The 26623-nt window shown below is 36.8% G+C and overlaps 1 protein-coding gene across 6 annotated transcripts in view; it reads left to right on the top strand.

Annotated features, from left to right (window-relative positions):
- Window positions 1-26623, top strand: part of Arhgap24 (Rho GTPase activating protein 24) — a 460279-nt gene that overhangs the window by 414159 nt on the left and 19497 nt on the right. For all 6 annotated transcript variants that reach the window (XM_090343274.1, XM_090343273.1, XM_090343272.1 and 3 more), the window contains 3 exons: window positions 19466-19598; window positions 22997-23070; window positions 25819-25940. In XM_090343274.1, the coding sequence (XP_090199400.1) occupies window positions 19466-19598; window positions 22997-23070; window positions 25819-25940 (329 nt within the window). The remainder of the gene's footprint in view (window positions 1-19465; window positions 19599-22996; window positions 23071-25818; window positions 25941-26623) is intronic.

The following is a 26623-nucleotide window of genomic DNA, read 5'->3' as shown; positions in this document are numbered from 1 at the left end:
TCTCAGCTCAGGGAGCTGAGACTTTAAGATTGTCCATTTAAAGCTAAATTAGAGGGATAGCATCTCAATTAGCCAGCAAAATGCCAGATTGGAGTTGTGACTAAACTGATAGAGTACCAGCAGTCAACAAGAGGGCATGCAACTGCAAGGCCTTGAGTTCAAGACCTAGTACTGGAAAAGAAAAATAAATGGATATGTTGTGACTTTTATTAGAAAAAGCTCATCCAGAGTAGAAGCTATGAAGTCAATGAAGGACTAGGCTGGGACTGACACAGCGCCATGTCCACTGCATATTATTGGCAAAAGCATGCCACAGGCTAACTTAGATTACAGTGGGCCGAAAAGTGACTGTACTCCTTGATAGAAATAGTGGCATGTATCTGTCATTTCTGGAATTTTCTTGTTCATGCATTCAACAAGTAACTGTAGTGTGTGTGTGTGAATGTGTGTGTGTCCTAGATACTGTTCTTGTGAGAGAGAAAGATTATGTCTCTCTTCTTCTGGGATTGCATTAGTAATGGGAAACAGATAACTAATAAGTGGTGAATGTACGAATAATTCCAAAGAGCATTATGATACTAATTTTTCAGATATGCACATTTCTTTTTCCTGCTGATTTTTTTTTAGGGATGGAAGTTATACCTCAATCCATGAGCAGTGAAATAAAAAGAAGAAAGTAAATATTTGGGGTAATATAATTGTGAACTATACTGTTGGAAAAGAAAAATTGCTCAAGGGATGATGAGGTTATTTTGAGAAACTTTTCCAAGCAGTGTTCTGCCAAACCCCCGTTTTCAGTTAATTGTCTGAGTTTGATATTTCATATGGTAAAGCCACAATGGGATTTTAGCTTTCTTATGTGAGTACAACTGCTTGGAATATTGCTAAATTCAAAATAGTTTCACCAATGTGAGTTTCACAAATGCTAGTGTGTGCTTATGTTTATAATAGATTTTGCATAATACTTTCAATAGACATTAGACTATTAGGAAAACTACAAAAACCTTCATTGTTAGGCATGCTAAAAAATGACCCAAAAGATAAACACAATACATGTGTATAGCATATGGATGTGTATATATATATATATGTATATATATTGTATGTATGTATAGAAGTATAGAACATAATGCTAATCATGGTACTTGTTGAGGGTACTACAAGAAGGTGAAAGAGGAAAAGAGTATGTTAGAAGGTAAAGTATAAAGATGACAAAATGAAGCTCACTGAAAGCCATTGACTGTTGGGTAGGTGGGGTGGGGAAAGGTAGAGTAAGCAAGAGGGTCAGTATAAAGCTCACAATACACACTGTGTGAAACATCATGGTTAAACCCCTTTGAACAATTAGCACGTACACTTACAGAAAGCAAGGGGTAAGAATGTAAAACAAATTCCGCCCAAGGTACAGGTAGGGGGATAGAGAAGGGGAATGGGCGGAACAAAAGAGCTTGTAGAAATTAATTTGGGGAGGAAGTAAGGGGATGCACCGTATCAAGATATATGATATGCATACATAAACAGATCAAAAGGAAACCCCTTATTAAAGGTAATTTTTACTAATAGTGAGGATCTATTGATACTAACCAAATAGATTCAAGCTTTCATTTTTATTAGTTAAAATGTATTTATTGAAATTTAGAAATAAGTTTCCTATTGTTCTTCAAAGATAATCTCTAGTCCTTTGCTCTGAAATTAGGTGTTTTAAGGTGATAGTTTTCTAATAATAATTAGCATGTATAGATTTTTCAATTATAACTAATGTGTGTGTGGTGAAATTTTTCACCACACTTAAATGTCATTAAAATTACATTTCAGCCTTTAACACATTGTATAAAATTGAGAATATGGAAGAAAAAGACAGGGAGAAATGAATATTTTACAATCAATAATCTAGGGATCTCTTGTTGTAAATAGTATATAAGTTACAGTTAATGTGCAGAGACTAGGAAATACAGGAATCTTAGAATACAGATGTGTATGTATTTTAAAAATGATGGAATCGTTTAAGTTTTGCAGTTTGCCAATAATCCCTAAGGTCATACCATAGACACTTCCTCTGTCACTAAGTAATAGTTTTCATAAGTCTACTCTCATCATATAAGGACATTGGTTTGTTAGGCTAACTTTCTGTTCTCACTGTTTTACATCCATCATGCCTCTGCTCAAGAGAACCCATGTTCATTCATTTGCTTGTGCTTTTTGAAGCTATACATCCATTTGGAGTTTGGAAGTTATTTCATATTGAGCGAGAATAAGTATTTTGTTCTACAGGAAGCAAAAAGGAAAGATGGTTATAAAAACATTTTGAATATGCACTCTTTGCATTTAAGATTACAAGTATGTGCACCAATTTTCATTAAAACAGCACTTTTATTCTTGGTTAATGATATCAGATGGCATTTTCCCAGTTTTGAAGCTAAAGTATGAGACTTCTTTGTATACATGGCTTTTATTTCTACAGCTGTGACATTCCTAAATACTCATTGATAAAAGTAAATTCCCTAAGAAAGGGTGCTTTCACTCACCTGGAAGAATTGGTATTTTATCAGTTCCTGTCAACTATTAAAAACAAAACAAAATTTTTAAAGTTTTATTTTCAGCTGGGCAGGGTGGCTCACACCTGTAATCCTAGCTACTCAGGAGGCCGAGATCTGAGGATCAAGGTTCAAAACAGCCGGGCACAAAAGGACCTGAGACTCTTATCTCCAATTAACCTCTAGAAAATGGGAAGTGGGGCTTGGCTCAAGGGTAGAGCAGTAGCCTTGAGCTGAAGAACTCAGGCAGAGTTCAAGCCCCATGACGCATGGAAAAAGAAGTTTTATTTCCCAGCCATTCTTGCCTTTAATCATTATGCTTAGGAGAGAAAACAAAATATCTCAATTGTCTGTTTATCATCATGTTGTTTTTTTTTTGTTGTTGGTTGGTTGTGGGGCTTGAACTCTAGGTGTGGGTGTTGTCCCTGAGCTTTTCAGCTCAGTGCCTCGGCTGGCTTTGAATTGTGATCATCAGATCTTAGCCTCCTAAGTAGCTAAGATTCCAGGTTTGAGCCACTGGCACCCAAAACCATCTTTTTATAGCTACCAAAATAAGGAAGTGTAAAGTCAAGTTGCAAACCGAGTACTGTTTCATCTCCAGTTATAGATACATTTTAGGAGCACTGGGGACGTGGGGTCACGAGTGGCTGCATGAGTGCCACCATCACCATCAATGGCCCCACAGTAGAACAGCAATGTACCTCCAGTGCAGCTGAAGAGCAAGAGGAGCGGCTCCTTGAAGCCCACAATTTTACATCTTCTGTCCAGGAATCCCTTAAAACAGTTGCTGTCTGTAGTACCTCACAATCCATTACATAATGTACTTACATCTTTTAAATGCCAACCCCTCCCCCACCAATCAATAGATAAAACATCAAAACATTAGAAGTGGTGCTGTGGCTCAAGGGATAGGGCGGAAGCCTTGAGCTGAAGAACTCAAGTACAACACCCAGGCCCTGAGTTCAAGCTCCATGACGGACAAAAAAATAATCAAAACATCTCACATATTAGGAGACTGAAAAGCCAGATGTATTTTAATTGAGTCTCCTGGAAAGCAATATAGCTCTGGGCTTAACTGATGTGAGTTATCAAAAGTGACCTTCAATAGGAAAAATGATCAAATATTATTTTCTATAAGACCAATTTATAATAGTATCTTTGGGTTTTCCAGTTGTCCAAACACTATTCACTGTCTTTCTAATGAAAAGGTTGGAATTGCTTAGAAATCTGTGTAGTAAACAAATCTAGGATTATTCTCACAGGTGTGCTCCTAAAATCCTCACCTAGGAAATACTGATAGAAGTTTATGCTACACCTTAGAAAATAACCTCACAGCTCATTTGCTTGCAATATTAACTAGGTTAGTGGTCTTACACTGCTGTGAAAGATCAGTTATTTTTCTAGAAAATAGAACTGATTTGTAACATACAAACCTCCCATCTGCTAAAGCTACGGGAGAGCTTGTGAGGTACATCAGGGTACCTTAATCCACACAAAAACTCTAGTGCTAGAGAGTTCATTAGCAAACTAGGGAGTGAGAGAGACTGTATATCTTCCAGTGAGTAGGAGATAAAAAGAAAGCAAGTGATACCTTGAAGGCTTATAAGTGATATCCAAAAAGATTGGGAAAGCCAAGTGCCCTGAAGGCCTGGATAGAAAATTGGATGCCTATTTTTAGCACCGAAAGCAATTCTCTACAGTCCAGAACAAGATCAGCTCTCCAGAGCTGCTTCTGGTTTTCTGGTGGCTAACTGAAGAGAAGTGTCTCATGGACTTCTATATCCGGACTGGCTTTCAACAGTGAATGTCAGATCTCAGCCTCCTGAGTAGCTAGGATTACAGGCATGAGCCACCTGTAGCCAGCTCAGTCCAGTCCAGGCAAGAAGTTACTAATACATTATCTCAAAGAACTAACCTGGTGAGATAGACCACTGTAATGTCATCTTTGTGGGAAATCAAGAGGAAGGTTGGGGTCTGTGGGCCCCAGGCTAAAATATGAGACCCTATCTGAAAATGAACTGAAGCAAAAGGGACTAGAGTAGGGCTAGACTCAAGTGGTAGAGCACCTGTCTCCTGCCTAACATTTGAGTCCTCAGTTTTAAACTCTAGTACTTCCAAAATAAAAATAAACATCCAGTTATGTCCTTGAATACCATTGATTTCAAGGCGCTTTCCCTAAGGCTGTCTGTTTATTTGATGAAAATGGAGACTGGCTCGTATTGATATTACCTTACTACATCTGTTCTAAATGACTGGTAGTTCTTTAGTAGGAGGGAGAGAATTCTATGTGTGATTTGAATGTCTTATTTATGCAACACGTTAGTACTTGCAGTGGCTCAGGTGTGGGAAATACAGTCAGATCACTGGTAAATCTGGCAAACCTCATCTGCTCCAGCTCTTGGCTTCCTATCAAATTGGATCAGTGGTTGTGCCTCAGAAGGATTCCATGAAATCATTTAATACACATAGTTACTTTTGAAAAACTAATGTCTCTTAAGAGAAACTACCATCTACGTGCAAAATACCCACAGGAATCATTCTGTACTAAATACTTTATATGTCATAGGTTTGTAACTGAGATATGGCTCATGTTTCTTTGTAATTTTCGCTCATGCATCTAAAAACCTGGTCATCTGAATCTGGGAATAAGACCCTCATTTTTCTTTTTTTTAAATTGTAATTAATAGAAGGGTTACATTATATTTACCAGATAGAAGATGCATTACTTCACAAACATGGATACCCTTTCTCATGACATGGTCCCCATTTACCTCTCCCCCTCCCCCCCCCGCTCATCTTGATCTCCCCCCTTCCCTATCCAATTTCAAATAACCAATTAAGCACATATAAAATATATCAGATAACAAGGTGAAATATTGTAACAATATGAGGTAACCAAGGGACAGCAAAAGAGATGAGAGATAACATAGAACATTAAGGACAACAATCACTCATTATGTGGCTTTTGTTTCCTTATCCTGGAGGTCTTTACATTTAGTGTCATACTAGATGACCTTATGTCTCTAGATTTTGTTCTATTGTAAATCTCTGCTAGTAGAGCCCAAGGTTTCTACTGATTATGACAAATGAGGGAGACTATTGAGCCTATGTTCCTTTGAGTCTGGCTTACTTCACTTAGTATGATTTTTTTCTAAGTCTTTCCATTTCCTTACAAATGGGGCAATGTCATTCTTTCTGATAGCAGCATAGAATTCCACTGTGTATAAGTACCACATCTTGCTGATTCACTCATCAACTGAGGGACATCTGGGTAAGACCTCATTTTTTTTGGTTCATGTCTGTAGAATTTGGGCTCACGTCCACTAGGATCCAACAAAGTTATGAGTTAAATTGAATACTCAAGAAGTTTCTCAGTATTTGGCATATATACCGTGGGAGTTGATCTGTTCATTCACAAGGGCAAAATGCAGCAGTAAAGAGTCCAGGCTCTGATAACAGAATGATATGGTACTAAATTCTCTGCCCATTACATACCATCCACGTTAATGATTTGACACTAGCTACTTCCCATAGTCTATTTTCCCCACATGAAATGAAATAAACCCTGCAGGATTATCCATCTACTCACTTGAAAGACAAAACACAGTGTCAGGCATGGGGGCACAAGAGAAGAATGAGGAGCTCCAGTTCAAAGCCATCTTTGGCAAATGCCTAACTCAGAACCAAAAGACACACAAAAGGGGTTGACACATATCCTGAGTGCTAGAGTGTTTTCCCAGCATGCTGGAGTCACTGGGCTCAATCCCCCCACCCTCACACACACCAAGAGAAAAGAGAAGTAATAGAAGTAGGTAAATGATGTCATGTTAGCACTGGCTCTGGCATGGAGAAAGTACTTTTCCTTGGCATTATGGTTGAGATCTGTTTATTTCCATCCTAAGTATAATCATGTTGATGATAATGATAACTAAGATTGACATTCTATGTGATAAGGAAAAGTCATAAAAACCCAATCTATGTGAGACAGAAACTAATGCTTAGCCATAAACTCTCCAATGTTTTAAAATTCAGGAAGCCTTCACTTCTGTTTTGAAATCTCCATGGCAATTCCTACTGAAGGAAATAAGATACCTATAAAGTTTTATGCCCAGGAAGTGTGTGTTTTTGTGTTTTATAATTCGGATTGTAAATTTTTGTTGTACAAAAGTGACTTCCTTGAAGTTATATGTTCTTGAAATAAATGTTTAAGTCACATTTTCTTTCCTATGATTCACCTCTGTCTCAAGGGTATAATTCAATGATGCTTGTTTTAACAAGTTTACATTGGCACACATCAGTTTCAGTTTCATTACCCCCCAAAGAGCCCCTATTTCAATTTGCCATTATGCTTTTATCCTTCCTCCCAAAAGCAACAATTTAGCTATCTTCTCTCTGTGTGGATTTCCCCTTTTCTGGACATTTCATGTAGCTATAATTATTCAGTATTTACTGCTATTTAGCTTTTTTGATAGCACAATGCTATAGAATTCTGTATATGTTTTATTGATGAGTAGATTTGTATTAAATACAATTTGGGGAAGTGCTGTATCATTTCTCAACTAGTGAACAGATATGATCTTGTAGATCCATATTTAGTTCTAAACCTGAGAGGAATGAAAACATGCCCACATGCTGGCACCTGAATGTTCACAAAGATAGTTTTCATAGAATCCCCAAATGGAAAACAGCATAAATAACCTACCAATGGATGTATGGATACACCACTTCCCAAAATGTCATACTACTTTATATCTCCATCAGCTCTGTTTGAATGGCTCACTTTTTTATTCTGGCATTTTTAGTGCCTGTGAAATGATGTCTCATTTTTTAAGGTTCATTTCCCTAATGACTACTGATGTGAATACCTTTTCATATGATATTGGAGCTATTCATAAATTCTTTTTAGAAGGCATTGGTTTCAAAATGTTTGATTATTTATTTTTTGGATTGTTTTAAATCATTCTCAGTAAAGAAATGATTATAAAAATCTTTAAGAATTAACAATATTCTAAATATCAGTTTACAGTATATATATATACACACACATACATATATATATATCCTACATATAAGTTAGAATAGGAAACCAGAGGAGGAGAGAATTTTGTGAATTCTGCTAACTTTCATTAGTATCAACTAAAGTAATACCTGGCAGTGCAGATACTCAGTAAATGTTTTCCTGAATAAATACATACATGGAACAGGGAATGTATTATAAGTACATTTGTTGAATAAAAGAATGTCAATATTTTTGCTATCTCAAAAAGCAGAAAATTTTTGTATTCATTTTGACAGATTAGAATTTAGAAAACTTGAAAAATCGTATTTCAACTTACCTTCAAAAAATTTATTAGAATATCACTTTTATTAACAAAAACAAAACTCCTGCCTAAGCCAGTATACAAAGCCATAGCCTTCTGAATGGATTTCCTATTTTTAGAATGCCACTGCTCTAATTTAAGTCCAGTATCTTTGTTTGGTTCCTACTCCTGAAAGCTGGCATGACTACCAAAGTTAACTAGATTTTGATTTATAACCAAGTAACCCTGCAAAATAAAACACAAAGTAAAACAACACACAAACTCAATCTAATCTGTTTCATTGCTCTTTCCTCTACTGTAACCTTTTCTTAAATATATGAGTTATTCCATCTGGTCTGTTGGGTGTTCAAATAGTTGGAACTTGGCTGTCAGGGGTAAGTTAAGGAAATCAAGGTAAGTGGTAAGTAAATGAAAAAAAGGAAGAGGGGGAAAATACACTCAATGGTCAAATGAAAATGAATGTAGGAAAAGTGAGGGAAAGGGTAGAGTTCAGAGACATGGTAGGAAAAGATGGAAGTGTCTGTGACATTGATGAAGATGCATCGTACTTGAACAATTGTACTTATAAACTAACATGTTGAATTGGAACTCCTTTGTACAACTACTTTAAAACAATTTAAAATGTCCTAAGTAGGAAACATCAGCATAAAAAAAAATCTCAGGATTGGAAGTTTGGCCTAGTGGAAGAGGGCTTGCCTAGTATGCATGAAGATGTGGGTTTGATTCCTCAGGACCACATACATAGAAAGGGCTGGAAGTGGTGCTGTGGCTCAACTGGTAGAGTTCTAGCCCAAGGACAGTGCTCAGGTCCTAAGTTCAAGCCCCAGGACTGGCAAAAAAAAAAAAAAGCCAGAAGTGGTGCTGTAGCTCAAGTGGCAGAGCACTAAGCTTGAGCAAAAAGTGTCCAAGGACAGTGTCCAGGCCCTAATCCAAGCCCCAAGACAGGCAAAAAGAAAAAAGAAAAATCTCTATCCAGGAGGCAGTGGCTCAAGCCTGTAATCCAAGCTACTCAGGAAGCTGGGATCTAAGGATCACAGTTCAAAGCCATCCTGGGCACAAAGTCCATGATACTCTTATCTCCAATTAACCACCAGAAAACTGGAAGTGGTATTGTGGCTCAAGGGGTAGGGCAGTAGCCTTGAGCTGAAGAGCTCAGGTACAGTGCCCAGACCCCCACGACTGACAAAAAAAAACAATCTCTATGCATGGTGACAAAGAATCACATCTAACAAGAAAATGAGAGAAGACCAGGTGTTTGGCCTAGTGGTAGAGTGCTTGCCTAGCATGCATGAAGACCCAGGTTCAATTCCTCAGTACCACACACATAGAAAAAGCCAGAAGTGGTGCTGTGGTTCAAGTGGTAGAGTTCTAGCCTTGAGAAAGCCCAAAGATAATGCTCAAGCCCTGAGTTCAGTCCCCAGGACCCGCAAAAAGAAAAAAAAAAAGAAGAAGAAAAGAAACAGAAAAGCAAGTGAGATTTTTTTTGTAGCTTTTCATTTCCCCCTCCAATTTATATAGTTACATTACTAAACTAGATGCTATCATTTAGGTCCCATATTGAGAAATTTTTTAATGCTGTAGTAAAAGTCTATTGAACTATTTATTGACAGAAAGGGCAGGTTTTATAGAGACTTGCATGATTCTGGTGTCAACTTGTTGACTCATATATAGAGAGCAGAAAATCTTATTTTAGCTTCTTCCAACACAATGAGTTAGAGATTTGACAAAGGAAAATGAGTTTTTTATTCTTACCCCTCCTGTGGTAAGGCCCACAGCTTTATTTCTATCCTTGTTGATTTTATTGGATGAAAATTAATTTTCTGAAAAATGTTTCGCATCCTTTATTGTTATTCCAGAATCAGACTATTAAAATTTACCAGACTGTGTATGGAAGAAAATAGGCCACAGGCCATTAGTGTTGTGGATATATTAATAAGAAAAAAATATGCAAATATATTATATACACACCAATAGATGTGAGATATATATGTATTATATATATATATGTATGAAACTAGGTGCTTTAGTCTTGCTAGCTATAAAATTTGGTAGTGATATTTACCCATTGTTTCCTTTTATGTGAAAATATTTAGCTTAAATTATGTATATATGTTTTAAATATTTAGGAATTTTAAAATACTTTCTTAAATATAAATAGACTTCATTACCAGAAAATCAGTGAAATTCTTGATTATATAATCTGAAGTCTCTTAGAATAAAACAGACTAATGAACACTTTCTGTTTGTCTGCTTTTGGTGCTCCACCTTGGGGGACCGGGTGGGTGGTATTCCTGAGCTTTTCTCCTGAAGTCTACTGCTCTACCATTTAAGCCATTGCTCTACTTCTGGATTTTATTGGTAACTCATTGTAGTTAAGAGTCCCACAGACTTTGTACCCAGGCTGCTTTCAAACCATGATCCTCAGATCTCAGCTTCTAGAGTAGCTATGATTACAGGATTGAGCCAGCAGCATCCAGGTGCTGAATTTCTCATGTGGTTGAATTTCCTTTGTCCCTTGAAGCTTATGCAAAGCTCACTGAAGGGAAAAGCAATGTTAGCAGGCAAAACAAACTTGTAACTATATAAAGATAGTACTCTCTCTTTTGATTAAACCAAATTCATTATTTTTTGCCAAATTTTGAAGACCTAAAATCACAACCTCAAATCCTGGATACAATTGAAGTGTGAGGGCTGCGTTGAAGTTCCAGCACTCATCTTTATCAGGGTGGAGACCTGAAAATTGTTAGAGTCAAGTAAACTGTATGCAAGAATGCCTTCATTGTACACCAAGAGGGAGGAAGAAATAAGTGCTCATCCTTCACATAATCTAGCTAATTGTGCAATTATATTACGCTAGGAGGTTTTATATCATCTTTCACATTACCTTTGTTTCTGAGACATGCCTGGGGAAAATATGAAGCAAAACAGGAACTAGAATTTTATTCACCTCTCTCAAACTGCAGTCCCATATCCATTAAACATGAGGGGCTATGTGCTAAGTGTGACCTTAACATTTTTATAAATAAATTTCTCTTGTATCTTGCTTTGTGTAATTTCTTTATATAATCTGAAAACAAGTGACCTACATCGATCATAATGTGCTAATATCCTCCATCATTTTTGCGTTCCTTGGCATATACGTTAAAATTGGTGAATGCAGGAAGTTGTGTGGGAGCCACACACCTCATGTGTCAGCATTGTCTCCAATAGCTCTCTGAATACAACCTCATAATTGCAAGAATGTAACACTTCACTATTTTTATTTTAAAAATCCTTCCATTTTGATGGACATATATTAAGTGTGCATATTAATGGAATTTAGTGTGATGTTGGTATGCTATTCAGCACATACATACAGCAAACCTTCTTCTCTACTGTTTCACTGCCATCTCAACCCCTTCCCAACATCGAGTTCTATGTTGAGGTTAACTTTTCTCAATTTCCTCATGGGAAAAAGCACATGCCATAAGTGTCCTTCTGTGTCTAGATTATTTGACTAACTAGCTCCTTCGAATCTGCCCTAGTGACACAATAACATTCTTTATGGTTGAATAGCAGAATATTTCATTGAGTATCTAAGCTGGTGTCTACCTACCCATCAGAGGACAACAGCTCAGATGAGTCCACAGCTGTTCTGAACTGTGCTATAGTATACGTGCATGTGCAAGTAGCTCTGGTACAGTGACTGTGTGTCCTTGGATATCTGCCTGGCAGTGGGCTAGTAGGATATGGTAGCACTACCATTTTTGTTTCCCATGTTGATGTTACTAATTTACATTCCCACCAAAAATGCCTAAGAATTTCTTTCTACATCCTCACAGGCATATTATTTATTTTCCTTGTAACTGGCATTCTAACTAAAGGGAACTATGTTATTGTAGTTTTAACTAACTAGCATGTCCATGTAAATGATAGCCAATTTTTTTTATTTCCTATACTTGATAACTATTTAAGAAATATTTATTCAGGTCATTTGCTCCTTTTTAAGTGGGTTGCTTAGTTTTTGCTTTTTTATATATTCTGAAGACTGATCTCATGTGTGATACATAGTTTGCAAGTATTTTCTCCCATTTCCGTATGTTGTTTCCCATGTGTCAAATTGTACTTTTGTTTTTTATAATTTTGGTGTTCTATCCTGAGAATCCTTCCTGCACCAAGGTGTTTTCTCTATGATTTCTCCTATTTCAGAATTTCAGGTCTGAAAGTTCCAATTATGTTTTGCTATTGTCTTAATTGAATTTATGTGTGTGCCCAAGTTAGCCTGTTTAAAATTGAATGTTCTGTGGAGGAAACTTTTCTAAATCGTCTATGCCAAGCTTTATAATTACCTTCATCTTTTTAGGCTTTCCTCTTTCATTAAAGAAGCTGGGTGCTATGATAGAAAAGAAGTCAGAGTCCAATTTCATTTTTTAGCTAAACCTTGTTTAGACAATTGGAAAACTTAAAATGAGTCAACGTCTCATACATAGCAAGTCAAATTGAATAAGAATTTTAAAAACTAATCTGTGAAGTAGCTGTGCATGTTCTTCTGTGTAATATATATTGATCTATATATATTAAAGTAATAGCTAAATGTAGTACATGATAGCTATGTTATTTATTATTTGTATTTATTTGTTACTAGATCACCTATTTGAATTTTGTTTGTATTTGGGTTTTAAAGGACAAACTTGTAGCATAAGGACTTGGTTTTTTAGTAGGAGCATTTTTAATAGGAGTAATATAAAAAAAACCTCAGCAAAGTCTGTGAGATTGACTAAAGAGTTTATATATTCATAAGGAAAATGTCAGAATATGTATTCCATAGACATTGGGATTTTGATTTTAAACTTTTTAAGCAATGCCAACACACATTTCAATCTGAGAATCACTAATCACAATTTGATGAAGCCTCGCAGGAATGATAGAACTCACTTGTAGGTGTATTGATAGTTTATGTGAAGAATGGTGCCATCAATCATGGAATAATGCTACAGGCGGAGCTCTTTATTGAAAAAGGAGAATTTCTTCTTGTTCTCAGTCAATTTTGTGTATGTGAAGTTCAAGTGCATACAGAACATTTCAGTGCCATGGAAAGGGGTGGTGTGGAACTATGCACATAGTACTCTTTGGAGAAAAGTGAGATTTGAACTCGTAGACTTATACTGGGATATGCACGGAGTTCAGGAGAAGAGCACTAAAGGCCAGCCAGAGGAACTGATACTTGGGAGATGACAGTGAAAACTAAGACCCAGAGAAGGAAAAGACAAGGATGTGCAAGGAAACAGGGAGAGAGACATCAAGCTCTCTCATGTCTCTTTTTAACCTAGGCACTGATCTCTTTGAGCCCTAATTCCCTCCCAATGGCCCCATCTGTAAATACCACATTAGGGAGTTAGGGTTTTCATGTGTGGGTCAGGGGGTGTAGGGTGGCAGACCAAGGTTCAGTCTATGACAGAGATCCTGACACAGTACTTTGCCATCGGAACATTAAAACCAGGAGAGCTGAAGTGGATGAGCACGAATTCAGTCTAATTCAGCACTTTGTCTGGAGATGAAAGTCTTTTGATTGTGTATATAATTCACAAGTAACACTTACGTAACTGTACAATAAGCTGAGCCATTTGAAGCAGACTCAAACTTCACTGCCAAAGAGTGAGACTGTTTAGACAGACAAAGAAAAAAAAAGTAAGTTTATACAAGAGCAGATTTTTTAGAAGCAAATGTTTAGCTTAGTTTGGAGCTGCATGTACCTTTAGATGGGATTTTTTATGCTTGGAGAATGAACTCAGTGTCAGAGCACAGTGCTGCTAAAGGGAGACAGTTTGGGGCAATTTGGTTTTTGGTGCTGTCTTAGAATGTGTTGGGTCTTACTGCGATATCCCTGGAGTCTTGTGGATATAATGCCATTATTTTCTTAATTCAAATGAAACTTTTATCTCCTCTTATTTTGTTGGTTGCAGACATTCACAATACCTTTAATGACTTCCTGTATGTAAACATTGGGAAGCCATTCTGTTCTGTTAAAGTAAGGGATTGATTTTATTGCTTTCTGTACCAAGCAGCCCAAGTGAAAAATCCCCGTGTCTAATTTTGAGGCCTAAACATTGCAAAGGTTTTGTCTGTATTGTATTATACTTGTAATTATGGTGGCATTTGGATGTATCAGTGTGGGTAGACATGCTTATTAGGGGAGGGGGAGTGGGGCTAGAGGATAGACAAGGATGAATTCTTTATCCTTAGATTACTAAGAGGCTTATATTGTACATGGATTAAACGTAGTGCAGGTAATTTCCAAGGTCAGAGAATGTTCTTTAAAATCACATCACATTCGAGCAAGCATTTAGCAATTAGAATATATAGAAACAGAGGGAAAATGTGATCTGATACATAAATCAATTAATGGCCAGTCAGATATGGAAGATGTGGAACCCCAACTAGACATAAGTCTAAGACAAACATGTATGTTGGTAGTTACTGCTTTGCCTAGCAAATAGCATGAGGTGTGTACAGCGTACATATTCAGGACATATTCTGTGAGGCATCCTAGAATGATCAAATGTGACCTAGGAGAATATATCATTTGGTTAACCACAATAATACCCTTCTGCTAAGTTTGACAAAAAATAAATGTGCTAAATAGAAGGAAACAGATTTGGCTGAGCATGGTGGCTCATGCCTGTAATCCTAGCTACTGAGGAGGCTGATATCTGAAGATCACGGTTCAAAACCAGCCTGGACATTAAAGTCTATGAGACTCTCATATCCAATTAACCACTAGAAAACCAGAAATGGTGCTGTGGTTCCAGGAGTAGAAGGGCTGAAGAGCTCAGGGACATCACCCAGGTCTAGAGTTGAAGCCCCATGATCGACATTAAAGAAAAAAAGAAGAAGGAGGAGGAAACAGATTTGGAAGTGAAGTCCAAATCCAATAAAGATAAAAATGTAGTGCATATTCTGATCAGTGATGGATTATTTGCACTCCTAATCTAATAGCTTTTTGCCAAGGATCTTTGAGCCTATCTCTAGCTGCATTTTGGCTACCATTGCATAGAATGTGCATGAATATGTATCTTAATTTCTGAACAGATTCTACTACCAGGTGAGAGAAAGAAACTTGAGTCTGCAGAAGTTATATGTTAACAACACCTACCAGAAAAGCTTGTGAAAAATTACCTCTGTATCTCAAGGAATTTCTATCAATGCCATAACCTGATCAAAGACATCACCAATAGGGCTTCGTGACCAGAATGGACTCACGCAACAGCAGTGAGAGTCTGGGGTGTGTTGTGTTGCACACAGCTCTTTATCACGATAAGTTACTACATTTTGGTTAGCTACATTTGGTTAGGACTAAAGTATGTTTCTCTGAGGCAATAAATAAAAAAAGGATCCATTCTTTGGTGAACATGGAACATTCAAGACATATCTAATTAATTGCTTTCATATAGTAAATGAATGTCAATTAGGCAAAGTGGTAGCTTTTTGATATCGGAGATTGGAGTGGAGACTAGATTTAGAAGGCTGCAGTCTGTCTAGAAGTGCTTGGTCCCTTCCATGGGAAAGAATGAAAATACCCCAAATGTACAGAATTCTCTATTCCTACAAAGTGGCCTGCATTTCATGAATCCTAAAATAGAAAACAGTGACATTCTAAGTTATCTTTAGGAAAAGGTTAAATAACCATTGTTAACTGAGAAAAAGGGAGTAAGAAATAGATGTAGTCATTCTTTTCGTTTATCATTTGGATATAACGTACTGTGTGCTTGTACACAATCATGCTAGAAAGCAAACGTCTCTCTTCAGGACGGGAATAAAACAGCAATCCCACTCCACCTCTCTTACCTTGATTCATAGCTCTAATATTTCTGTTCTTGGAATATCACTGCAGCTTTGGTGCTAAGGAAATTGCTGGTAGGGGAAGAATGAGCCTGCAGCCTTTCATCTTTCACGACCTTCACATCCAATCCGAAATCCAGTTTCACAATTGCGCCACCTAGTGTTCCAATATTCTCAATACAGCAGATCACAAAATGATTCACCAGAAACCTAGCTTATAAACAATGTGTTCAGGGAACATTCCAAGTTAGCAATCGATCTTCAATGAAGTTCCAAAACATTCACTATAGGTTTCAACCATATCATTACTGCCCCTTCAATTACCTATAAACGCTTGCTAACCTCTATTTTATATAAGTATATGTAGATGTATGCATGTTTTGTTTTCAGAGTTTTCTTGGAACCGTTAACAAAATTGTCATTACCCTAGAAGGCAACACTGCTTCAGGCCGCTCATGATGGTAGCTTGGGTTCCAGTGGAATCAAAGAGTAGAAATTGCTAATAAGAGAAAATGTGTATACACTGCACGTCATTCTCCCCACCATGCAAGTTACGGTTTTGTGATGGTGACTGATCTCATCTTCAGTGGTCAGAGGTTTACTACATGAGAGAGGAACGGAGAGGGTCTAGATATTGGCAAGATGGTGCTCTTTCAGTAATCGCAACTTTGCTTGTCTTATCATTATAAATCAACAAATACGGCAGTGATATTCATTAGATACTATGTTAGAAATGAACAATGTAATGTGCAGGGAAGGAGAGTCAGGAAGGGAAAAGGAAAAAATAAGGGAGGGGGTGTAATTGTTCAAAATGAAATGTACCCATTTCTTAACTTATGTGACTCTCACCCCACTGTGTATCATCTTTATAATAAAAAATGTGTTAATGATATTCATTGCAGCACTCTTTACCATAGCAAAGATATGGAACCAACCCAGATGCCACTCAATTGATGAGTGGATCAACAAGATGTGGTATTTATACACAATGGAATTCTATGCTGCTGTCAGAAAGAATGACATTGCCTCATTTGTTAGGAAATGGAAAGACTTAGAAAAAAATCATACTAAGTGAAGTAAGCCAGACTCAAAGGAACATAGGCCCGATAGTCTCCCTCATTTGTCATAATCAGTAGAAACCTTTGGCTTTCCTAGCAGAGATTTACAATAGAACAAAATCTAGAGACATTAGGCCAAACAGTATGACGCTAAATGTAAGGACCTCCAGGATAAGGAAATAAAAGCCATATAATGAGTGATTGTTGTCCTTAATGTTCTATGTTATCACTCATCTCTTTTGCCATCCCTTGGTTATCTCATATTGTTACAATTTTTCACCTTATTATTTGATATATTTTATGTGCTTAATTGGTTATTTGAAACTGGATAGGGAAGGGGGGAAATCAAGATAAGCGGGGGGGGGGAGGGGGGGGGGGGGGAAGGAAAATGGGGACCATGTCATGAGAAAGGGTATCAATGTTTGTGAAGTTATGCACCTTCTATCTGGTGAGTATAATGTAACCCTTCTATTAATTACAATAAAAAAATATTTAAAAAATAAAATAAAAAAATAAAAAATGTGTTAAAAAGAGCCAGTCAGATGCTAATGTGCAAAGTGAAACTGCATCTCAAGTGGTAGAAAGCCAGCCTTAAGTGAAAAAGCCAAGGGAGAATGAGAGACCCTGTGTTCAAGCTCCAGGACCAGCAAACACAAGAAAATTAGAAGTGGTACTGAGACTCAAGTGGTAGAGCTCTAGCCTTGAGAAAGTCTAAGGACAGTGCTCAGGCCCTGAGCTCAAGCCCAGGACTGGCAAAAAAAAAAAAAAAAAAAGAAAAAAAAGGAAGCCATCCTTGGCAGGGCATTTCAGTGCCTCTATTCCAACTTCTCAGAGCAGAGTTTCTGCGGAATGTTCTACTCCTGTAGCCCAGCCCAGGAATGAGGTGCAAGTTCTCATTTCTCACCAGGTTCTTGCATGTGCTCACTCCCCTGCTCCTGGCTCCTGACTCCTGGGAATTAATTTCAAGTTCCTTCTTCTCCCCTCAGACTACATACGTAATGCCCCCAGCCCCAGTTCCAAACAAAAACCACTGTCTGTCTTTACTGCTATCTTTCCTTATGAATTAGCAGGGTAAAGGAAATACAGAGAAACAAAAGCCGTATAATGAGTGATTGTTGTCCTTAACTTGCTATGTTATCTCTTATCTCTTTTGCTATCCCTTGATTATCTCATATTTTTACAGTATCTTACTTTGTTATCTGATATATTGGATATATTTGTATTTGGTTATTTGAAATTGTATAGGGAAGGGGGGAAAACAAGATGAGGGGTGGGGGTGGGGGGAGGGATATGGGGACCAAGACATGAGAAAGGGTATCAATACACATGAATTAATGTACCTTCTATCTGGCAAATATTAATTACAATTCTATTAATTACAATAAAAATATATGAAAAAGATACATTTTATATTTTGATAAATTATCTTGCCACTCATAAAAAATTATGCAATTTAGGTAAAGGTTATGTTAAATTTTCATTGTTTATTTTCATAGCTTTTCTCATCTCTTTCTAGCAGACTGTTAAAATTGTTTCCCACCATTTCAGAATATTAGCCAAGCAATCATGCTGAGAGTCAATTATTTTCAAAATAAGCTATGCTTAAAGTTATAATGTGTCATGCTATGCTTCAAGTATCTGTAACCAGTCTCCAAAGTATACTCAAAATGAATTTAATGTTTTGAGATGCAGTGGTGTTTCAGAAGTAGTTAACTCTGAAATTGAATATTCACACAGACACAGATTCTACTTTTTGTATATGGTATTTTAGACATCTGATACATTCTTGATGCTTCACAATTTTTCTTTTTTATTTGTTTTCTTATATCAGGGGTTATAGTTATACTACTTCTTGAACATTGTTATCACCTTCCCATCTCTTTCCCCCACTTTCCCTCCTTCTACCCCCTTCCAAGTAGTAGAGTTCATTTCCAACATATTGTCTTGTGAAAATGGCTGGTTCATCCTTTGTTTTCTTATCTTTTTCTTTCTTTTGCCAGTATGGGGTTTGAACTCAGGGCCAGGGCACTGTCCTTGGACCCTTTCTGCACAAGGCTAGCTTTCCACCACTTGAGCCAGATCACTTCTGGCTTTTACTGAGTATGTGATACCAAGGAATTGAACCCAGGGTTTCATGCATGATAGGCAAGTACACTACCACTAGGCCATGCTCCCGGTCCTCATCATCTTGTTTATCCCCTTCCCTTCACTGATTCAAATAAACAAATAAGTGTATATACAATACACCAGGTACCAAAGGAAGATACGGCAACAACAGAGGATAAACCATAAGGGAAAGAAAAGAAGAAAAAGAAAAAAAGAGTAAAATAATACCTTTATGTAGTACATTGAAAACAACAACCCCTGGGCCAAAGCTCAGCCTCTTCCTCTATGGCCATACGCATGTAGCTTTTGAGCTATTGTGCCCCTCTGCTAGAAAAATTCTCCAGGCCTACTAATTATTGTGAATGAGTGCTTCCAATTTTTCTTACCATCAACTTTATACCTAAGAAGAGTGTTGGAATGAGCACATATTAATATGTCTTTTCTTCCCACCTGTTGTTACCTCTAATAAGCGTTATGGAAATGTGTGATCCCTGAAAATTCAATGGACTGGCTCAATTACCTTGATATGAATCCAGATTCTAAATCTTAGACATATAGTAGGTGAAAAATAAGAATGAAACGATATACCCCTGACTTCAAGGAATATCTTCACCTTTTGTCTCTGCAGCAACACTGACGTACACACCGTGGCTTCCCTTCTGAAACTCTATCTCCGAGAACTCCCAGAACCAGTTATTCCTTATGCCAAGTATGAAGACTTTCTGTCATGTGCCAAACTGCTCAGCAAAGAAGAAGAAGCTGTAAGTGAATGCATTTATTTCCAAACAAGTTTTTATTTAGGGTATTTGTCAGTGGTTTTAGTCTTACTTTGCAAATTTCCTTTGCCTGATTTTTGGACAGTTTTCCACTATTCTGTGCACTTACATTACACATATAAGGACTTCTTGTGCATAAGATTTTTTTCCTCTGTTCACACACAAAAAAATTGGCTAAACAAGTAAAATATGTCCTTCTTGACTCCTAGTCCCCAAGATGTTTGTAGTTCTACGGTGGGACACATGTTCCATGGAAAATGTTAGTATCTTGCTACATAATCATTTCTCCTATGTGCTTCCAAATTACCTCATATAGTGACATAATGTGAACAAATCCCTATCTGCTACCTGTTTTGTTACGAGAAGTTTCATTGAGGTTTTATTTATATGCTATACATTTAGCCATTGAAAATGTATAGCATTTAATACAATGTATCCATCACTAGAGTTTAATTGGTTAATATTAACTGCTCTTTTATTTACTAAAACAATCCCCATATCTTCCACACATGTTTTTCTTTCTCCCGTTCTTGCAAAATCCCAGCCACTGATTTAAGCAGAATTGTTCATTGTATTATTTTTATGACTATCATCACTCAAGTTTATTAAGGTCCATTTGTGTTCTATCACATATCAGTGTTTTCTTCCATTCATCTCAAATTAGATTCCATTTTTGTGCCTTCACCAGTAAAACATGGGTTTTATTTCCATTATTAATCAACTACTACTATGAACATCTATGTACTAAACTTTTCATAGGCATATGCTTTTCTTTCTCTGAATTGCTGGTTGTGTAGAACTGTTTTCTGAAGATTTACTGTGATTTCACATGCCTGCCAGCAATATGTACAGGTGTCAAGGTAACCAATTCTGCCAGCACCATTTGTTAAAGAGGTTGTCTTTCTTCCATTCTATTTTTTTGTCAAAGATGAGGTGGCCATAGGTCTGTGGGTTGATTTCTGGGTCTTCAGTTCTATTCCATTGGTCCTCAGGCCTGTTCTTGTGCCAGTACCAAGCTGTTTTGATAACTATAGCTCTGTAATAGAGTCTAAAATTTCAAATTGATTTTCCGTCAGACTGTTCTTTCTGCTAAGGATTGTTTTTGCTACATGGGGGCTTTTAATATTCCATATGAATTTTTGGATTGCTTCCTCAATTTCACTAAATAATGACATTGGGATATTGATGGGTATTGCTTTGAATTTGTAGATAGCCCTTGGCATTTTCACGATGTTAGTTCTTCCAATCCAGGAGCATGGGGGTTTTTCCACTTCCTTAGTTCTACTTTGATTTCCTTTTTCAAGTTTTTAAAGTTTTCATCATAAAGGTCCTCTACATTCTTAGTTAAGCTAATTCCTATTTAATTTTCTTTAAGGCTATTGTAAAAAGACTTGCTTTCCTCATTTTTGCCTCAATCCTCTCGTTGTTGGCATAGAGGAAAGCAGTTGACTTTTTTTTTTTGGCCAGTCCTGGGCTTGAGCTCAGGGCCTGAGCACTGTCATTGGTTTTTTTTTCTCAAGACTAGAGCTCTACCACATAACCCTCAGCACCACTTTTGGATTTTTCTTTTTGCTATGTATGTGGTACCAAGGAATCAAACCTGGGTCTTTGTGCATGCTAAGCAAGCACTCTACCATTAGGCCAAACTCCCAGCCCCAGCAGTTGACTTTTGATGGTTAATTTTATACCTTGCTACTTTGTCAAAGTTTCAAATCAGCTCAAGCAACTTGGGAGTAGAGTCTTTACGCTTCTTTAAATACAAAATCATTTCAGTTACAAAGAGGGAAAGTTTCACTTCCTCTTTCCCTATTTGGATCCCCTTTATGCTTGCTTCTTGCCTTATTGCTCTGGCTAGGAATTCTAATAGTATATTAAAGAGGAGTAGAGAGAGTGGACATCCTTGTCTCATTCCTGATTTTATAGGAAATGGCTTTAGTTTTTCACCATTAAGTATAATGCTAGCTGTAGGTTTGTCATACACAGGCTTTATTTAGCAAAACTTCTTTATTTGAAACTTTCCTTGGTGGTGGTGGTGGTGGTTGTAGGTCCTGAACTCAGGGCCTGGACACTGTTCTTGAGCTCTTTGTGCTCAAGGCTAGTGCTCTATCACTTTGAGCCACAGTACCACTTCTGGTTTTTGAGTGGTTAAATATAGATTAAGAGTCTCACAGGGATTTTCATGTCTGGTCTAGCTTCAGATCTCAACCTCTATAGTAGCTAGGATTCCAGGCATGAGCCATCAGCACCCCACAATTGAAACATTTTACCAAAAGATTTTCATTTGATGAAGTCTAATTTACCTATTTATAATTGCTTGAACATTTGGTGTCATGCCTAAAAACACTTTAATTCAAGAACTAAAGTTTGATTCATATAAAATCCTAAAATATTTATAGCACTATCTCTCACATGATCAATGATCCTTTTCTGGTTCATTCTTGTTTACAGTGTGAGGAAGGAGCCAACTTCATTTTTCTTCATGTGGATATCCAGTTGTCTCAACATCATTTGTTGGAAATTCTTGGCATTCATATAAAAAAAACTGCTGCATATTTTTACAAATGCAATTTTTCTGCTGTTATATAATATTGTCAGTGGCTGATGAATAGCTGAATAGTTGTGACAGATACCATATGTCCTGGAAAGCCTAAAATATTTACTTTAAACCAAGAAGAATACCTTATCCATTAACTTTCCTGTGACCACTTACATGTTAGAGATTTATAGTGAGAAGAGCCAAAGAAGTCAATCCCTTGTGAAATTTCCAAGAATATCTGCTTTTCTGATTATGTTCCAATCCCATATGATATATTTCATAGACATGGCCTGTCCAGAGGAACTTGCCAATGGCATCTGTCAATTTGGGACATGCTAAAAATGGGAAGGATTCTCACTACAGTGAAGGAGAATGTCTTTAATTTCACTCAGTTGGGGAAAAATGGTAAAAAGAGCTTCACTTAAATCTAGTACAACAGCACTAGTACATCACTGCTGTATCCCAGAGGGCATATGCTCTGAAAAGTGAAGGCAGAAATGTTACAGTTCAATCATTGTGCAGAGATAGAAAGGAATGCTATACAAGCCGGGATAACATCACTAATAAATAATAGAACCCATGACTGTTGTAAATGTTGTCTGCCAGTCATAGAACACTATGGTGCAATGTGTCACTACACTTAGTTAAAATACCTGTACATCTTTGAGAAATATTTATACAACACATAATGTGACAATGGAACAATTGCAGGATAATATCTTTTACTGCTGACAGGTAAAATTGAAAAAATGGGAAAACAAAAGCCCATTTGCCTATTTCCCATTTACTTATTTCCAAGGTTAATGCACAGAATGGTTAGATTTACTCTCCTCTTCTTCATACTCAGGGTGTGATGGAATTAGCAAAACAGGTGAAGAGTTTGCCACTGGTTAATTACAACCTTCTCAAGTATATTTGCAGGTAAGAACTTTCTTAAAAACAAGATTCAGAAAGACGTGACTATATTATACTTGACAGCAATTTATGCCTAACGATGAATAAACTTATTGAACTTCTCTGGGTTTGTGTTTTCTGCAAAACTCAGAGGTTTGACAGGCTAATCTCAAAGAGATTAGCTTGGTTTGTTATTTGATATCTTTGAAATTTCCCTTGCCTCCACATATTAAAGATGTATTGCTTTGAATTCCCATCAAAGTTATTTGTACCTTGTCAGACAATAAACCATTAGGATTTATTGCCAAGAACGGGAACACATGTTTGCATTGGCATAAAAAATGTCTGTGTAGCATGCATTTACTATTGACTGCCCTGGGCCTCTCCTTGGCAGTTCAGAATTTCAGGGTCCTAATGGACAAAGAGCTAGTGAAAACAGTTCACAAAGCTGAGTATTTGAGAAACAGACACTGTGGGCTTCGTCGTTCATGTCATTATATAGGAATTCTAAAACTTTCCACTGTAACTTTTTCTAATGACTATTATGTTTAAAAGAAAATAAAACCTTAGGTTTCACACTTTAGAAAATAAAAAAATAATATCACTGATGCAGATACTTATGTCAGGCTTCCATTTTAAGATTGAGGACCCAATTCAAGCTATGGTAGTGAGAAGAAAAAGGTTACACTTTCTTAAAAGAAATCAAAATGAAAAAAATCTTGCTTGAGAACATTATTGAAAGATTTTAATCTGTAAAATAAAAAATACCTCTGAAATATTGAAGCAGACTTTTTTACGTTGAACTATTTCAAATAAAAAGTGATGGTTTGAATTACTACCTTTAGTTTTTGCATTAGGCTAAACCTGTGAAGATAGGCCCCTTTATAAGATCACAATTCTATAGATAAGAGTATAGACTCTGTTGTCACACTACCTGGTTTCACATCCCAACTCTGCCATTTACACGGTCTACATCTTTGAACATCTTGACTGCATGTCTCTCCTTGATGAAATGGAGGGTAATAATATGCTTCAGACACACATTTTGAGAATTCAATAAGGTTAGCACCATGACTGAATCAAAAGAGTGCTATGTAAACTTATTTTTTATTATTTTCTATCTTATTTCATCAGTATATCAGTAAACCATGAAAGAGTTTTTGTAGAAATGAAGAGCAGATGGGAGATACAAAAATGTCAAAAGAATGCAACAGTCTTACCTACTATCTGGGATAAGAGTGATTTCATGTGTTATATTCTTTAGCACCTAATAAATTGAAATAATTTGTGCTCACAAATTTTTTTATCAGTAAGGCTCATGGTTTTTCATTTCCACAATGCTTGATCTATATTTTAATAGACTATAAATTTGAGTCTCCTAAATTCCTCCACAAAGAGGCTGAATCCTGCTCTTTACAATAAGGTTTGAGAGCCAGATACCATGGTTCATGCCTTTAATCCCAGTTACTTAGCTGAGATTGGTAAGGGAGTGGGGTTGAAGCCACACAAGACAGGAAGTTAACAAAATGACACAATACAGAAAGCTGTGTTTACTGGTACGTCCCTGTAATCCCAACTAATGCAGGAGCATAAATAGGAGCACTAAAGTCTAGTCCTGCCTGAGTAACAAAGGTGTAACTCAAAAATAAGCACAGAAAAAGGACAAGTCATGCCTCAACTATTTAAAAAATGGATAGCACCTAGTCCCACCAAAAATTAATAATTCTTATGGTTCACTAATAAAACATTAATATAATAATATTTTGTTAAGGGATTGGAAACTATGCAAATTCACTTTCTAATCCTGTAATTAAATACCTGTGAAAATCAACATGAAGAGAGGAAAGGTTCATTTTGGATGAGTTTCTGTGTCTCATAATTGAATGACCCTGTCATTTTGAGTCTGTGGTGAGGCTATGCATCATGGCGGGGCCACATAGCAAAACCATTTATATCATGGCTGTCATGAAAGATGCCAGCCCAGATCTCTCAAGGACATCACTCCATTGAATGAATAAACAAATTCTCCCACAAGATTCCACTTATGGAAGGTTCTATCACATTCTAATAATTACATCAATTTTTTTGTCTGTCATGGGGCTTGAACTCTGGGCCTAAGTGTCATCCCTGATCTCTTCAGCTCAAGGCTAGTGCTCTACCACTTGAGACACAACGTCACTTCCAGTTACACAAAACTTTTAACCCATGTTTCTTAATCTATAGCCAAGTGAATGTATAATGGGACTATCTGGTGCACTGTAGCATTAATCAAACAGATATGTTCCTTTAATGGCAGAGGGAGCCAAGCCCAACCAAAATAGATATCTAATATGATCCTTAAATGTAATTTCTTTGCATTTAAAAACAGAGATGTCTGAATGTGGAGATTTTCATCTCCACAATAAAAATACTTCTCTTAAAATATGGAAGCACATTTTCTATGTTAATGTATTTCAAATAAGAAGTGATGGTTTGAACTTTGAACTTTAGTTTTTGCATTAGGCTACACCTGTGAAAATAGGCCCCTTTATAAAGTCACAGTTCTGCAGATAAGAGTACAGACTCTGTAAACCAGGCCAGAACCAGACTATAGGGTACTTACATTTTGAATCTTCATGATTTAAAACATAATATCTTCGCATGTAAAACAGAGATGTCTGAGTTCCAGAATGGTCTTATATTCAAGGCTATTCCGTTTGTATTTCCCAATGATCTATTTTCTTCCATTTAGAAGTTGAATCTCACTGTGTTCCATCGTATTGTTACAATCAATAGGTTCTTGGATGAAGTACAGTCCTACTCAAGCATTAACAAAATGAGTGCACAGAACCTGGCAACTGTCTTCGGTCCTAATATCTTACGCCCCAAGGTGGAAGATCCATTGACCATCATGGAGGGTAAGTGAATGACAGACAACCTTTTACCCGCATCGACTAAGGAAACAACTGTCTCTTATCTGGCTAGACTCTATCCTCATCTAAGTGAATTAAAAAAACAAGTAGATTCAGGGTTTTTCCTCCATTTATTGATTTCACTTATTCTCTAAATCTTACCTTTTGAAAGTCATTTTCTTTTTAGTTATTGAGCATAAATTCATAAACTGATTCCCTACTATCCATAGAAAAACAAGTGGATCTTTTAAATGCTCATATTTCAAACTTTGAAGCTATTTATTTTTTCTAATTAAGACATCAGAAATTCCCTTGATCCTATGGGTAGCTATATCAGGTGGTGATAGCAGAATTTAATTTTTAACACAAACTTTTAAAATGTCAATTCACTTAATAAATATTCACTGAGCACATAACTCCTTGTTCTACTATGAGCCTAGAAATACAAAACATTAATTAAGAATTTTGCCTTTAAGAAAATTAGAGGTGTTGGGGCCTGGAGTGCTTGTCTAGCATAAACGAAGCTCTGGGTTCGATTCCTTGGTACCACATACACAGAAAAGACTGGAAGTGGTGCTGTGGCTCCAGTGGTAGAGTGCCACCTTGAGAAAGCCTAGAACAGTGCCTAGGCCCTGAGTTCAAGCCCCAGGACTAGCAAAAAAGAAAAAGAAAATTAGAGCTGAGGGAGA

This window comes from Megascapheus bottae, chromosome 13 (genome assembly GCF_031878675.1).
Source record: "Megascapheus bottae isolate mThoBot1 chromosome 13, mThoBot2.hap1, whole genome shotgun sequence".
NCBI classification, from domain to species: Eukaryota; Metazoa; Chordata; class Mammalia; order Rodentia; family Geomyidae; genus Megascapheus; species Megascapheus bottae.
This window is presented reverse-complemented; position numbering and strand designations above follow the sequence as displayed.